The following is a 17554-nucleotide window of genomic DNA, read 5'->3' as shown; positions in this document are numbered from 1 at the left end:
CCCCTTCCGATCGTAGTTGCGGAAATCGAATCATGATCTTCCCTATTAAGTTCAGAGTCGGTCACCACTAAACCAACTAATTATTGATAAATAGAGTAATTATTTTTAAAGTCAAACAAACCATTTATTGACCATATATTTGGAACATTTTACACTAAAAGTTAAACTCATAATTAATACTATAAAAGTAATAGAGTTTCACTTTCTCATTTTGTGGGACTCTACCACAACTAGGACTCAACCTTTAAAACCCAATTCAAACATCTTATGTCATATGTTGTAGTCTTAGTGTAGTGTAGTGTTCTAAGCCTTCACTTTTCTTCTTTTCCATTCCCTTCATTCACTCCTAGACGTTGAAGTTGGAAACAATGGAAAAAAAACACCATTTTAGAGCTTCTAAAATCCCATTACTTATGCAATATTGTTGTCTTTTCCTTTTCATTTTCACCATTTTTACTACTAACACCACCCAAGCTTTTGATTATAGTGATGCCCTTTCAAAGAGTCTCCTCTATTTTGAAGCACAACGTTCAGGGAGATTACCTTACAACCAACGTGTCACCTGGCGTGACCATTCTGCCCTCATTGATGGTCTAGAACAAGGGGTTAGATTAATCCTCAAATTCTTATAACCCAAATGCATTAATTAACATTTTATATATTTTGGTATTGTAATTCAAGTTAAAAATTTAATTTTTTCCAAGTCACTAGATTTGGTCCAGTGACCGGTGAGGAGTTTAGATAGTACGCATGCATGAGGTCTGAGTTCGATCCAACTCCATTGTAAAGAAAAAAATTTAATTTTTTTGTTGTTGTTTGTAGGTGGATTTGGTTGGAGGGTATTATGATGCAGGTGATCATGTGAAATTTGGTTTGCCAATGGCATTTACTGTGACAATGCTTTCATGGGGTGCTATAGAATATTGGAAAGAAATTGAAGATGCAGGGGAATTACAACATACAATGGAAGCAATCAAATGGGGCACTGATTATTTCATCAAAGCTCATACTAGTGCTAATGTTTTGTGGGCAGAGGTAACTCAATTAATTTTAATGCTTTATGGGAGATAATTAATTAAGAGGGTTATCAAATTAATTAATTAAGTTGTTTAATTTATTTTAAGGTGGGTGATGGTGACACTGATCATTATTGTTGGCAAAGACCAGAAGACATGACAACATCAAGAAGAGCATTTAAGATTGATGAGAACAATCCTGGTTCAGATCTTGCTGGAGAGACATCAGCAGCTATGGCTGCAGCTTCTATTGTGTTTAAGAAAACAAATCCTCATTACTCTCACTTACTTTTACACCATGCTCAACAGGTACTAAATCTCTTGTTAAGTTGTTATTAACTAAGTGTTTATTTGGTTCAGCGTCTGCATCTCAAAACACATGTCTACATTTACTTCCACCCTAATATCTGAGACGCTAAGGTATCAAATTTATGTGTTTGTTGTGGTTTTTTGTCATAATTTTGATAAATATGGCGCACATCCAAACATACGCCAACTACAAAATGCGCGCGAATATACATATTGGATATAACTTTGAAGTTAAAACGCCGACTTCAATTATAATTTAAAAAAGTAGAGTAATTAAATGTAACTGTATATGTCAATTTTTTATCGAAAAAATAAATTATACGTGCTAATTTCAAAACGCAATTATATACGCACAAATCTTAGTGTTTTTTTTAGTGGTATGGTTACATATGATATTAGTATTGTTTTCCAATGTAATCATGATTTGATTTGACTAGGTACTATGATTAACAACAAGTGTTGAGGCAGTTTTTGTTTGAAAATATTGAACATGTTTGGTTATTAAAAATGATGCACTAATAAAGTTGATTAATTATTGAAATGAATATTTGTTTTTATGTAGTTGTTTGAGTTTGGAGACAAGTATAGAGGAAAATATGATGCAAGTGTTGGAGCAGTGAAAAGTTATTATGCGTCGGTGAGTGGATACATGGATGAATTATTGTGGGCTGCCACGTGGCTATATAAAGCCACCGACAAAGAAGAGTATTTAGAATATGTAATTAACAATGCTAATTACTTTGGTGGGACTGGTTGGTCCATGACAGAGTTCAGCTGGGATGTTAAATATGCTGGTCTCCAACTCATAACTTCTCAGGTAAACTTTCTTAATTTAGTTGCCATTTTATCCTAATTCTAACTGTATAAAAAATGGAAAGATACTATATATATCAAAATCTTTCTTGTCATCTATGCAACCATTAACCAATTATCAATTGGTTTAAGTTATAAGAATTTTGAAACTTTTCTTGGTGAGTGTGTGAGCTTTTTTTCTTTAAAAACTTTCCTCGGTCCATGTGGATGACTTATTTCTATTTAACTTTATCAAGATTTGGCTTTACTAATATGAAAATGATTGGTTAAATCTTACTCTTATTTTTAAAATGTCACTCATGGAGTATTCATGAATTAAAGTATATTGGTATATAATAATCTATAGGTATCACAAAATGAAAACTATTAAAAGTGTACCCAAGCACAAGGGCACGTGCTTTTGCCTAGTGGTGCTTTAGCTTTCCATCATGTGTAATTAAAGTGATGTTGCTTATATGGTTGAGCCAAATGTGAGAGAAGCAAAATTAACCTTTATATATATATATAAAATCTTGATGGTTAGTTAGTTAGTTAGTTAGTTAGTTAGTTAGTTAGTTAGTTAGGGAAAGAGAGAAGTTGGAATTTAGACCGTGATCATATTTCGATATTTTTCTGTTAGTTCAACTATGATTTGTGGCCAAGAAAATAAATATTTTGTTAGGAGCATAGATTAAACATAAAATCAAAGTTTAGATATTTTGTATCTTCAGGACCTAACATATTAGAAGGCTTAAAGCGAATTTAGTGATAAAGTTTGTAAAATATGAAACCGTTTATAAAATATATTTTTGATAACCTGATAGCCTTACCCTTTTGTCGACCCTGCACGTCTTCATATTAGTGCAAGAAAGTTGCAAAGTATTTGTAATCTAACTACAATGTCATTTTTTGCAGTTTTTAAACCAAGCAAAACACAAGAAACATAGTGATATACTTGAACAATATAAATCAAAAGCAGAGTACTATATATGTTCATGTCTCAACAAAAACATCAATGGAAGCAATGTGGAAAGAACTCCAGCTGGATTACTATACATTAGACAATGGAACAACATGCAACATGTTTCAACAGCATCATTTTTACTCACAATATATTCTGATTTTCTCAAAAATACAAATCAAAAGCTCACATGTCATGGTGGCATTGTGGATCACAATGAAATTCTAAGTTTTGCTAAATCACAAGTTGATTACATTTTGGGCTCAAATCCAATGAATATGAGCTACTTAGTAGGATTTGGGCCTAGTTACCCTAAAAGGGTCCATCATAGAGGTGCATCAATTATGTCATATAAGGAGAATAAAGGGTTTATTGGATGTACTCAAGGGTATGATAATTGGTATAGTAAGGAGGATCCTAATCCTAATGTTTTGGTTGGGGCTTTAGTTGGAGGACCTGATTGGCAAGATAATTTTGAAGATAAAAGGGAGAATTTTATGCAGACTGAGGCATGCACATACAATACTGCCCCTTTAGTAGGTCTTTTTGCAAAATTCTTGCATATAGAAAACAATAAAATGGTACATGATTGTAATTCACTTTTGGTTGCTTCCTTTAAATAAATAAATATAGTAAAAGTATATTTATGTAATACAAGTAATATATATGTTTCTCATAAGATAAATTAATGTTTTTCTTTTTCGGTTTTCTATAGGAATAAATTTATGATTCAGTTCGAGAAACAAACTGATCTAAATTGTTACAACAATTGAGTAAAATCGAACCAATCTGCTATGGTTCCTCCCAAACAAACCGAACTAGTAGAAAGGTTCGGTGTACTGGTTATGTGGTTTGGTTTTAAACTGAATTGAAACTACCTTTATAAAAAAATGAACTGAACTTAATTTTTAAAACCGAACTATACCAAATCTCTGTTATTGGCTAAAACCTAGACCAAATAAGATGAATGGGTGTGAACAAACACTTTCATCAATATTTTACTATCTACAGACACAAATATTCTTATCAAAGGATCAAGTATTCCACATAAATATTATCCTTTCTCTGTTTGCCCCAAAAACAGTGTGATGTTATGCATCCATGGCCATTTATTCCTTTGCTACATCTTTGAGTTTGGACTCTCTTGGGGTTGTTCCACAAATTTGGAGAAGTTGGGTTCCGTCAAAGGTAATTGTTTTTTTTTGGCAATTGCTTCTTGGCCGTCTTCCCACTAGAGCAAATTTATCGCATAGAGGGGTAATCGGGAATGGCGTGGATACCTTGTGCCCGTGTTGTGTCGGGGAAGTTGAATCGGAAAATTAACCATCTTTTTGTGTTATGCCTCTTGATTTGAAAAGTTTTTACTTCATCGGTGGTTTGATATCTCTTCGGTGGTCCCGACTTCTATCTCCTCTTTGTTCGATAGCTTTCTAATTGTATGTCCGAAGGGAAAGCTAGGGCTCAAAGGTGTTCTTTTAGTGTGGCATGCCGTGGTTTAGGAGGTTTGGCATGATCGGAATGATACAATTTTTTGTGCAAACAAGCAAATGTGGTGGAGATTTTTGGTAAGATCCAACCTGTATATTTGGAAGTGGTTGTTAGCTAAAAACTTTAAGAAGATTAATTCGCCTTGCTTATTTTAGAACGGTGTGTTAATTCTTTGGATTGTATAGCTAGATAGTTGTTTGGATGGGTGTAGTTCTAGCCTTTGTTGACCTATTCCCCATTTCTTTGTTCTCTTTGGTGGTTTGGCTGAGTACTATATGTACTTATCTTACATTATGGGTGAGGACCTCGTATGCTTATTCCAAATTATTAATATAGTTTACATCTTTGCCATTAAAAGAAAATAACAGTCCACTCCTCAAGTCAAAACTGTACGCTTACTCCATAACTCATGTTTATAACTTTATAAGTGTCATTGGCTTTACAAATTATATATTTGTTGTGAAGGAAAATTGAGAACAACCATTGAATTAATTAATGAAACTCAAGCAAAAAATATTATGATATACTTTCCGTACCTTTTGATTAAAAGGGTATACGGTGAAATTTTTCGAAGAATAATTGAAAATCCTTTATGTAAAAACTGAGAAAGTTGAGTAATTTTTAAAATGAATATCCAAGTTTTTTTTTTTGTTTTTTTACAAATTGAAGCAACTCTGCCACTTACAATACCTGTCGCGTGCATCTGGTCAACAAATTAAGCAAGCCATTAACACTAAGACTACACATAAAAACTAACTGCAAACAACTGCAGATAATGTCAAAATTAACCAGGAAACCAATGAACCTACACCAGAAACTAATAACAAATATATGAAGACATAAATATTGTTTCTTCCACTCCAATACTCTTCTAGAATTGCTACAGAAGCAGAAAGAAACAGACGTATGAGAAGCCCCGACACCAATTAATTTGCTTTGCAACGATCAATGGAAACCACTTCCGTTCCTCGATGCATTGGCCATATGGCCCATATCGTCCGGTGTCAGAGTGGCCAAAAAAGGACATTTTGCCACCAAACAACTTATCCCATTGTCCACTCAATGAAGATACTATAATCTGCAATGTGTGTATATATATATATAAGTGCCAAATAATAAACCTTGAAATTAAGATGAGACATTTAAATTAACCTTGCCCGGCCTCTGTTGCGTTGGAGTAAATTGATGCCAAAGCAAACGGGAAACTGAAATTAACCTACAAGTGTTTATAAAAATTTATTAGTTATTTATAGAATATGTGGAGTCATATTTGATCAATTACATATTTATAACAATATTCTTTTAAAATAGTGATCAAAATAAAATTAGATCTTTTGTTTAAATGGATTGTAAGGAAAATATTCAATAGAGTCAAAATGAAATTGAGCACCATATTATACCGCAAAAGTAATTGCCACTGCAATGATGCCAAAGAAGATGAATGGGCACGGTCACTGTAATAGCCGACGAGTGGAACTCCCAGAAGCTGCACATAGGGTGTGAGCAGGGAGAGCTGCAGTGTCCATCCAAATTGGATGCCGGCTGCGATGGAAGCCAGTGCTACCATCTTACGGAGAGGAGTAGCGGGAATCCAGCTTATGACCAAATTATTGTTGTTAACTGTGGAACAAAAGGGATTATGGGTGGAAGTAGAGGGTGTATGAGTATCCATTGGAAAAGAGGAGTTTGAATTGATTGTTTGGGGTTTCAAATGTGTGCATTGTATTGGAAAATCAAATGAAAGAACAATTCATACAAGTAAAAGAAAATTGATAGAATGAAAAGAATGGGAGCAACTTCATTCATTTCATTCATGCCCTCTTTTCCTTCACCTGCATTCTCTCTTTTATATCTCTCATGCTCCCTCTCATTTCTTGCACGTGTTTTTCGGTTGCAACTAACATTTCTTGCACGTGTTTTTCAGTTGCAACTAACTTGGTTTTTTTTTACTACTTTTCTACCCTCACATAAATTGAGGGTATATATATACTCTATGCTGACATGACACCAATCAAATTCAGTCATATATGTGTCCAAGTCAAATATAAATTTTTTTTTACCAAAAATTAATTTTGACTACTTTAATTTTCATATAATTATATTTATTTGTCCAATCTTTCTAACCCTAAATTCAATTTAATTTCATTCTAGTCAACAGTCAATTCATAATTAGCCAATTTGTTTTCTGTTTGCGACACTCTTTCGTTCTCCGTCAATCTTGATTATCACGCTCAAAAACAAATAAAATCAATGTTACCTGGATGAACCGATTTTGGAACAAATGTAGCCAAAACAAAATTCTGAAAGACAATTGTTTTTATTCACAATGTTACCTAGATGAACCGATTCTGGAACAAACATAGCCGAAACAAAATTCTGAAAGACAATTGTGAAGAGGCCGATGATGGAGAAGTGATTTCAGAGCCTAAGGAAGCGGCGATCTTCAAGGATCACAAGTGAAGAAGCGCCGGCGAAAAGATGAATAGGATTTGTGAAAGTGTTTTTTTAGTAAATGATAAGAATATGTGTATCCTAAAATATAATTAATGAGAAGTAGTAACCTAAAATATAATTGTTTGAAAATTAAAGTAATCAACATTACTTTTTGGTAAAAAAATTATTTATGTTTGACTTGGACACATATGGCTGAATTTAATTGGTGTTATGTCAGCATATGACACATACCCTATGTGAGGGTTAATTAGAATTATTATTTTTTTAAATAAGCGGTTGCAACTAACTTAATTGGTTGTTTCCACTAGCTGACTTTGATTGGCAAATGTCACTCATTTCATTTTCTAATCATTTATTTAATTTTTATAACATATGTTTCACTATATACAAGTTATTCAACGTATGAAAAATGGCTCTTTTATGGGAAAAGTTGGTAACTTTCATGCATCAAATGAAATTTTATACTGATTACGTGTGCTCTTGGTTCTGTTTTTAGGTACGCCTTAAAAAGTATTGCATAAATGAGTAACTAAAAATATGTTAAAAACCAAATTTCAGAATGAACTACTAGAATGAACTATAATTACTTCAAACTTTGAAATAAATGTATTTTATTACTTGACCAAAAACAAAATCTATTTGTCAAATGTACTTATTTTAACTTATGGACTAGATACATTTGACATGTTACGTATCTAAAGTTTTAAAAATATATTTCTCTTTTTTAAAATCTCCTATAAATATATGTTTTTCTTTCCTCACATATCCAATATTATTCACTTCTAAAGAAAAGATTAACCAAAGGTGCAATGTCTCAATTTATCCAAAAAACCGTCTTACTATGTGTGTTAACTTTATTATTGTTGCAGAATACTCTTGGAACTCATGTGAATATTGTTAACTCTTTGGAAGACAATTTAGACTTAACCGTTCACTGTAAATCTAAGGATGATGATCTCGGAGCTCATCTTCTGCATCATGGTGGTAACTTTGGTTTTAGTTTTAATCCTAAATTCCCAGTTGGCACTACACTATTCTTCTGTTCCTTTCAATGGAATGGTGAAAAATTACGTTATTTTGATATATTCATCAGCGGTGATTACGCTAGAGCTGATTGTGATTATTGCAATTGGAGTATATTTAAATCAGGACCATGTAGAAATAGAGATCCGATGCAACGTGTTTGCCTTCCATGGAATAAGTAAAAAAAATACAAATTTTTTATTTTAATAAATGTTGTTCTCCAGATATAGAGAACTCGATGTATTATGTTAAATCTTCTTAGTGAAAAAAAAACTTACATGCATCTATAAATCTTGTTCTAAAATATTCTTTCTTTTATATATTTTTTGGGTTGTAGATAATCTTCAATTTCTCCTTTGGTTAAACAAAATTGTTTTTATTGTGCTCACATAAAAGATATAACATTTATACAATATATTTGATGAATCATTTAGTTTTAATTATAAGTAAACTGTAAACATATCAAACATTAAGAATGATGGACAATCCAAATTAATTTTTTTGGATTATTTGTATTTTTGGTTTTTTTTTTAAAATTGCCTAGTGGTTAAATTTTTTATATATTCTTAAAGTAGATATGTGGAGTGATGTTCAAATTCTAGCTCTATACATATAATGTGAAATTTTATTTTAGTTACTTGAATTATATTTTTAGATTCCTCCCTTATAACTTTAGGGCGTTTACTTTCACCAGTTGTCGATTTTGAATGTGGCAGTTGTTGTGAATTCGATTAAAAATCACACCAATAATAAAACTTGATGTGTGGAGCAAATACGATTAAAGCAACCAAATAAGTGAACGACAATAAGAATCACAAGAAAAGATAAAACAGCGATAAATAAAGAACACAATAGAATTGTTTACCCAGTTTGGTCAAAGTGACCTAATCTGGGGGAGAGAGCAACTCTGTTCCACTATCAAATGAAGCACTTGATTACAATGAAATCCTCCAAAGAGATTACAAGAATTGACCTTGTTCATAATTCTACCCTTTGCCCGAATTTCTTCCCGTGACCAAGAAATTCAATATGAAAGTGTTTCCCAAGGTGATGGATCAATCTCAACCCTAATATGTTTGCCCAACAGAAGTTCTCTTATAAACCCTAGTCTTTTGTTGGCTTCAGAAACCCTAAAATCCCCTTAAAAAAGTCAGAAAATGCACAACCTATATATAGGCTTGCAGGCGCTACGCCTGGGCGCAGCCTCCCACGCCTGGGCTTGAGCAGGCAGAATTGAGCCCAGATTTTCATGCCTGGGCGCCAGCTCCCACGCCTAGACGTGAGCATACAGAATCTCCCAAGACATAATTTTCTGATTTTTACATGATTTCAAGGCAATATTTAACAAATAAATTTTTTCCACATTTATTATTATTATTATTATTATTATTATTATTGTTTATTCCGCTTGTTATTGGTTACCGTTCTATTGCTCCATACATAAAGTTTTTTTATTGGTGTGATTTTACGACGAATTCACAACAACAGTGAAAATATACTTTGGTTGAATTTTAACAAACATTTCAACTGAAAACATTTGTAAAACATATATATTTTCAAAATGAAAACAAAAATTAGTCGTTCCTTTGAAAATGTGGTGACAACATAGAATTATCAATGAATTTTGTTGAGTGAATAATCAAATACTCTTTTCATTTCTTTTTTCTGACTCAATCAAATACTTTTCTAAAATTGCAAATATTGTCAAATATTTTTAGACTTAAATATGATTTTGGTCCTTGACAATAACACCTATCGTGTTATTTTCATAATTTTCACAATTTTTACTTTGCTCAAGGATCATCATCACACACAAGATCCATGCTTGAACCGGACATTATTCATGCATATATAGCAATAGAGAATAAAGATGCTTCGGTACTCTTACTTGGTGTGCTTAAAAGCTTGCTTGCACTTGAAGTCACTTTTTTGTATAAGCAATCAGCATCTTTTGTACAAAGCTCATAGCCTAACCTATCGCACATTTGAACTATATATATATATATATATATTACCTCACTATAATTTAAATATTTATATTTTATTTTACTTTTGACTAAATTTATGTTTTAATTTACTGTTATATATAATTTTCGTTCTAATAAAATTAATGAATTTTGGTTTTGGTTCGTAATATTAAAATTAAAATGAACATAAATTAGTTATTATGGACAAAAATATAACCAAACAAAATTTTTAGGAACGAAAAACATGAAATTTTTTTATAAGGACGAAAAAGTTTGCACCTCCTGACTCAGGGTTCTGGATCCGTCACTAGTTAGAATGAGCTAGATACACATTTTTGAATTTTAGTGATAATTTTGTCGGTCACTACTCGTCAAATTTCTTGTAATTTAGAAATAGCCCTCCGTTTACTTTTTTGACTTTGCGACAATTTAAAATAAAATAAAAAGTAAAATTTTTTTAAAATAAATAATTTTTTTACAACCATAAATAAAACATTATTTGTCAATATGAGATATTAATTTAAAGTGAAAATATTTTTGAATAATTTCTCCAATTTTTTTGGTCAAACTTTATTAACGATAATCTCTCTAATCAGATATTTATTTTATAATGTCTTTTGACTTGTGTAAACTTGTTTTTTTTACTTTTATTCTTGACTGCCATAAATTAAAGATGTTATTAATATATTTTTTTTTTATAAAGTGTACATTTCTCTCCGTCTTACCGACAACATATAAATGACTAATTTGAATCCGATAAGTCTCATAAAATATCACAGTACTTTGTATATCACATCCTATGTGTGCTAATGCATATTTGCACAAATATTTAAAATGTTTTTACATATCTAAACATTTTTTACATTAAATATTACTTTTATTTAATAAATATTATTATAATTTTAAATCTATACATTTTTTGACTTGAAATATTTCTTTTATTTAATAACTATTATTAGAATTTCAAAATAAAAATCAATAAAATATTAATTGCTGAAGCATTTTGATGATGTCATTTGAATTGAAAATTATATATGACATTAATTTTTTTTTTTGTTTACAATGAGCTGAGGATCGAATCCAGAACGTCTAACATACTATTTAAATCTCTCACCACTAGAACAAACTTATTGGCTTATATATATATTACAGAAACACTTAGTCAAAAAAAAAAAAAAACAAATTGTACTATAATTACTTCAAACTTTGAATCAGATATATTTTGTGTGTCAAATGTTTTTAGTTTAAAATTTGGACCAGATGCATTTGACATTTTATACATATAAGGTTTTAATGTATTTTTTTTTTCTTTAAAATCTTCTATAAATATATGTTCTTCCCTCCACAAATTCAATATTATTCACTTCCAATAAAAATATCAACCGAAGGTGCAATGTCTTCATTTATCCCAAAAGTCATCCTATTATGTGTGTTAATTTTGATATCAATGCATAATATTCTTGGGAAAACTCATGTGAATATTGTTAACAGTTTGGAAGGTAATTTTGACTTAACCCTTCATTGTAAATCTGCAGATGATGATCTCGGAGTTCAACTTCTGCATCATGGCGGTAGCTTTAGTTTCAGTTTTAATCCTAAATTTATAATTATTGGCACTACACAATTCTACTGTTCTTTTGTGTGGAATGGTGAATTACATTGGTTTGATATATATGTAAGTGGTGATTATCGTAAAACTAACTGTGATGATTGCAATTGGAATATATTCAAATCAGGGCCATGTAGAAAACCGGAACATGGAGAGCCTATTTGCTTTTCGTGGAATAAAAACAAATAATATAATAAATATATTTTTGTTTGTTCGAATAAATGTTGTTCTCAAGATTCAAAGTTGATGTATTGTCTTAAATCTTCTTCGTGAAATTATTTAATATATATCATACTAGTATGTTATCCCTCTCGTGTCATCTACCGGATAATTTTCTTTTTTAATATTATTTATTTGTTTATTTTAAAATATTAAAAAATTAAAATTATCGTTAATAACAGTAATATTAACACTACAAGAAATTTACGTTTTAGCATCAGCGAAAAACGGACGCTAAAAGGCAAAAATTGGACTCTAAAAGCGTTTTAACGTCAAATTAGCGTCCAAAAATTTGACGATAGTAAATTTTTTGATGTTAACACGTACTTAACATCAGATTTAATTGAAAGCGTTATGAATACTGGAAAGATATAATTGAAAGCTTCTATCAGGACTATGATTCTGATCTTTGGGATATTGTCACAAGAGGATACACACCACCTGTTGATGCAATTGGCGTAAAACTTGAAAGAGAAGCCTTGAATGATCAACAGAAGAAAGATATCAAAAATCACTACAAATCAAGAACTATATATTGCTGAATTCTACTATTTCATATCATGAATTAATATGAAAAGATCTCAGATAAAAATCAATTGACGATAGTAATAAAAATATATTAGTAATTTTGTTGGTAATCGATTTTAATATATTAGTAATAGATTTCGAGTTGGCACTACATTATTCTTCTGTTGCTTTCAATGGAGTGGTGAAAAATTACATTATTTTGATATATTCATCAGCGGTAATTACGTTAGATCTAATTGTGATTACAACAATTGGAATACATTTAAATGAGGACCATGCAGAAATAGAGATTCAATGCCGGTGTTTGCTATCCATGGAATAAGTAAAAAAAAAATACAATTTTTTTATTTTAATAAATGTTGTTCTCGAGATATAGAGAACTCGATGTATATTAACTTAAATCTTAGTTAAATCGTTCAATATAAATTATATATATGAAGAAAAAAAACTTAAATTTGTTTCTGTAAAGACTTAATTAGTAAAATTGTTCTTTAAAGATATTTTTGGTTTTATATTGGTCCCTTAAAGACAAAAGATCTGAATATGTCCCTTAAAGACATATTCGTTAAACAGTTTGGTCTTATTCGGACATTTTTTAGGGACCAAACTGATTAACGGTAATGTCTTTTATTCGGACATTTTTTCTTTAAGGGATCTATTCAGACTTTTTTTTTATGAGACCAATTTGAAACAAAAAATGTTTTTAAAGGACCATTTTACAAATTAAGCCTTCTGTAAATCTTGTTCTAAAATATTCTTTCTTTTGTATATTTTAATAAATTATTCTTTCTTCAAATTCTCCTTTGTTTAAAAAAATTATTCTTATTGTGCTCACATAAAAGATATAACATTTGGACAATATATTTGATGAAATATTTAGTTTCAATTATAAGTAAACATATTAAACATTAAGAATAGATAATCTGGTTGTTAATTCTTTTGTTCTATGTCAAATACTCTTGGAGCCTTTCTGTTTGGGCTGTGCTCCTCCTTGTATTTCTCTTTGGCCTTCGTGTACTTCTTGTGCATGATTGTGCCTTTAATAAATTTCTTTTGCTGATAGAAAAAAAAAATTAAGAATGGACGATAATCCAATTCAATTTTTTTGGATTATTTGTATTTTTGGTTTTTATTTTTTACTTTTTCAAATAGCCTAATGATTAAATTTTTTATTATTAAAGTAAATATGTAGAGTGCCCAAGATTCGAATTCTAACTTTATATATATATATATATATATATATATATATATATATATATATATATATATATATATATGGGTCAGGATCAAATGACACCAACTAGTTTGACACCAAATATTACACCTCTTAATAACGTTTTAACCGATATAAATTTTATAAAATTCGCCGTTGGATTGAAAGTTAATATCATATAGATCATTTGTGTAAAACTTCAAACAAATCCAAAATCATTTGATATGTTATTGCGACACATAAGGATTAACGACATATAAAAAAAGACCCAAATCGTTAATTTTGATGCATCTCAATACCATATCAAATGATTTTGGATTTGTTTGGAGTTTTACACAAATTATCTATATGATATAAACTTTCGATCCAACAGTGGATTTTATAAAATTTATATCGGTTAAAACGTTGTTGAAAGGTGTAACATTTGATGTCAAACAAGTTAGTGTCATTTGATCTTGACCCAATAATATATATATATATATATATATATATATATATATATATATATATATATATATATAGTACTTCAAGTGAGAGCATGTCTTATAACGAGAGATGAGAGGGATAATTAATATCCATTGGATGATAATACATGGCTAAGATTTAATTACCCCCCTCTATTCCTTTTGCAGCAAAACATCTTCTCCTCTCCCACTCTTGTTCCATCTCCTCTCCATTATTTTCTGGAAATCGTTAAATAAGGATTTACTCCCAATCTCATCGAAATAAAGAAAGAAAAAAGGAAAAGGAAATCAATCTCCCTGCATCTAATTAACCCAGCCCTTTTGAAAGCTTTCCAATTTCCACTTTTGCATCTAATAAGTAATAAACCTAAATGACACCAAGTCAAAATTCTCATACAATTGGATTAACACTAATAAATGGAAGAAAAAAAAAGTTCTGGAGATTGAAGAAAATGGCTTCAAATGGTTTCAACTTGCAGAAATCTTTGTCCAAAACATTGCCATCAATTTTTACCACTTTGTTTTCGGTTGGGAAAGTGGTTTCAGCATGTTACAAGATATGATCGTGTCATTAGTTTCAAGATGCCACATGAATAATAGCATAATTTCAAAATCGAAGAAGAAAAAAAGAAATCGCAAGTTCACAACGATAGCACGGGCGAGAGAATCAACAACCCTGGAGGGGATGAGGGATGAAGAAAGTATTACCCGCGGTTATAAAAACTGGAGACCATGATAACGATTGATCTAAGGGTTATGATATGCATAGTCAGTGTAAAAGTATTTGTTTTCCCTCCATTTTATCTTGCAATTTTTATTAAAAAATAATAAAATTTTGTCTTGACTAGGATTCAAACCCACAACCCTTCAATACAAGGTAATATTTCCAACCACTATGGCAAGTATACCAATTGTGATTAAAATTATGTGCAATAATTAATAAGCACCATCAATTTTAAAAGTATATCATATCAAAATTATTGTTGACTATATTATTCATCACGAAATATTTTTATGTCTTTCCTGATCAATGATTTTTTTTCTACCGGATTATAAATTTAGAGAATAATTATCATGTGAGATTTGGAAAGTTATTATCACGTGTGATTTGGAAAGTTATATATATATATATATATATATATATATATATATATATATATATATATATATATATATATATATATATATATATATATATATATATATATATTCTCATACTATAATTGTAACACCTTCAACAATATTGAAATCTATTAAAAAAAAATATATTTCACATTTCAATATCTCATGTAACCTTGCTTATATCACTTTTTAAATTATTTATTATGCAGTTTATTAAATTGTAGTTTTTTAAAATTGGAAAAAGAATTTTGTCAAAAAAAAATGGAAAAATAATTGATATTTTTTATAAATACCCTTTATTTTGACGTTAATGTATCCAAACATAAATCAATTCTGTTTAACTCACTTTTAACCAAAATCAAATCTATCAAACTCAATTCTGCTAAATCAATTTTTTTTGCAATACAACCAAACACAACCATAGTCATGTCACTAATCACATTCATTATTTTGATTTTAACATTACAGATTTAATATTAACCGGTGATCAATTGATACAATATGCACTAGCAGATATTGAGATGATGTTACGTAGTTGTGGGAAGAGTTTAAAAGATTATCCTCCAATGCCTAGAGCAAACACATCATTAGTTCCTGATATACAAAATAGTATAATACACGACGAATTGAATTATAACAGACAATCATTAGCTAAGGAACATGTTAGATTGATGTTAACTATGACTTCAGAGCAACGTAAAGTATATGACACAATCATGACAAGAGTTAATGAAAACAAACCTGGTGTGTTTTTTCTTTATGGTTATGGCGATACAGGGAAGACATTTATCTGGAGGGTCATGTCAGCCGCATTACGCTCAAAAGGTGAGATAGTTTTAACAGTTGCCTCAAGTGGGATCGCTGCATATTGCTTATACCTGGCGGTAGAACAACACATTCAAGGTTTTGTATTCCTCTAAATGTTGACGAGTTTTCAACATGTATCATAGTTCCTAAAAGCCCTTTGGCGCTATTAATACAAAAAGCAAAGCTCATTATATGGGATGAAGCACCAATGATGCACAAACACTGTTTCGAAGCTGTTGATCGAACTTTAAAATATATTCTCAAGTCTGTTGATGAAAAAAATAAACACATTCCCTTCGGTGGAAAAGTTGTTGTTTTTGGCGGAGATTTTAGACAAGTTCTACCAGTAATACCCAAAGGTACAAGGCCAGAAGTTGTTCATGCTACTATTAATTCTTCAGTTCTTTGGAATTTTTGTGAAGTTTTAATATTGAGTAAAAACATGAGGCTTCTCGGTGGTGCTTCGAGTGCAGACGTTGAACAAAGAAGATTGTTTTCTGAATGGGTTTTGGGTGTTGGCGATGGAGAAATTGGAGATGACAACGACGATGATTTAGAACTTGACATTCCATCAGATTTATTGATTACAAATTCAGGTGATCCTCTTGCTTCTATCGTTGAAAGCACCTATCCCCAACTTTTACTAAACATTAACGATATAATGTATTTCCAAAATAGAGCTATACTAGCTCCTAAAATGATTATATGTTGGATTTAATTCCTGGTGAAGAAAAAACATATTTGAGTTATGATACTCCACTCACACAAAATGTAGACAGTCAAACAGTGGATGATGTTCATACTCCCGAAAATTTGAACACGATTTCTACGTCGGGACTTCCAGATCACAAGTTGAGACTTAAAGTTGGAGTTCCAGTTATGCTATTAAGGAATTTGAATCAAAAAATAGGATTATGCAATGAAACAAGACTTATTATTACGAGATTGGGAAAACGTTCTTGAAGGAAAAATTATTTCAGGAAGTAATATTGGTGATCAGGTTTTCATACCTAGATTTTTTCTGACACCATCTGACGTGAGAATTCCTTTTAAATTTCAACGGAGACAATTTCCTATAATGATTTCTTTTGTGATGACTATTAATAAGAGTCAGGACCAATCTTTAAAGCATGTTGGGATCTTCTGTCGCCAGTGTTTTCACATGGTCAGTTGTATGTTGCAATTTCAAGAGTTACTTCTAGAAAAAGATTAAAAATATTGATAATCGATGACGACGGTGAAGATACGACTAAGACTTCGAATGTGGTCTATAAGGAAGTCTTCCGTAATATAACATAATTTTCTTTGTATGAATATTTATGCAAAATTATTGTTGAACTATCGTTTAATGTTACTCAACTCTTTCATATACCTTACATTATTTGAATTATCATATCTTATATTTAATCATTATATATCCTACAGCTAATCAGACCCGTGCACCGCACGGGTCAATGTTCTAGTTATATATATATAATGTGAAATTTTATTTTAGTTCCTCCCTTGTAACTTTTAGTTCCTCCCTTATATTGATAGTGGAGAATATATTATATATACGAAGAAGGTTACAGAGTAAACCTGC

At 30.6% G+C, this 17554-nt stretch overlaps 3 protein-coding genes and 1 pseudogene across 3 annotated transcripts; 3 read left to right on the top strand and 1 right to left on the bottom strand.

The window, feature by feature from the left end:
- Positions 1 to 213: 213 nt before the first annotated feature.
- Positions 214 to 3783, top strand: LOC123921904 (endoglucanase 11-like). Its single transcript, XM_045974619.1, has 5 exons — positions 214 to 605; positions 823 to 1035; positions 1125 to 1325; positions 1888 to 2142; positions 3033 to 3783. Exons 1-5 carry the CDS (start codon positions 369 to 371, stop codon positions 3699 to 3701), a joined length of 1575 nt encoding a protein of 524 aa, XP_045830575.1. The 5' UTR covers positions 214 to 368; the 3' UTR covers positions 3702 to 3783.
- Positions 3784 to 5130: 1347 nt separating this feature from the next.
- Positions 5131 to 6385, bottom strand: LOC123924365 (sucrose transport protein SUT2-like). Its single transcript, XM_045977227.1, has 3 exons — positions 5967 to 6385; positions 5719 to 5782; positions 5131 to 5644 (listed from the first exon to the last, which is right to left on the bottom strand). The coding sequence occupies exons 1-3, from the start codon at positions 6236 to 6238 to the stop codon at positions 5447 to 5449; spliced, it is 534 nt and encodes a 177-aa protein (XP_045833183.1). The 5' UTR covers positions 6239 to 6385; the 3' UTR covers positions 5131 to 5446.
- A 1044-nt stretch (positions 6386 to 7429) lies between these two features.
- LOC123922325 (S-protein homolog 4-like) lies at positions 7430 to 8225 on the top strand. Its single transcript, XM_045975051.1, has 2 exons — positions 7430 to 7453; positions 7890 to 8225. The coding sequence occupies exons 1-2, from the start codon at positions 7430 to 7432 to the stop codon at positions 8223 to 8225; spliced, it is 360 nt and encodes a 119-aa protein (XP_045831007.1).
- Positions 8226 to 15671: 7446 nt separating this feature from the next.
- LOC123920330 lies at positions 15672 to 17259 on the top strand (annotated as a pseudogene).
- Positions 17260 to 17554: the final 295 nt, after the last annotated feature.

The sequence above is a fragment of the Trifolium pratense genome, linkage group LG4 (genome assembly GCF_020283565.1).
Source record: "Trifolium pratense cultivar HEN17-A07 linkage group LG4, ARS_RC_1.1, whole genome shotgun sequence".
In the NCBI taxonomy this organism is placed as follows: Eukaryota; Viridiplantae; Streptophyta; class Magnoliopsida; order Fabales; family Fabaceae; genus Trifolium; species Trifolium pratense.
Note: the sequence above shows the minus strand (reverse complement) of the source record. Positions and strands in the feature narration are given on the sequence as shown.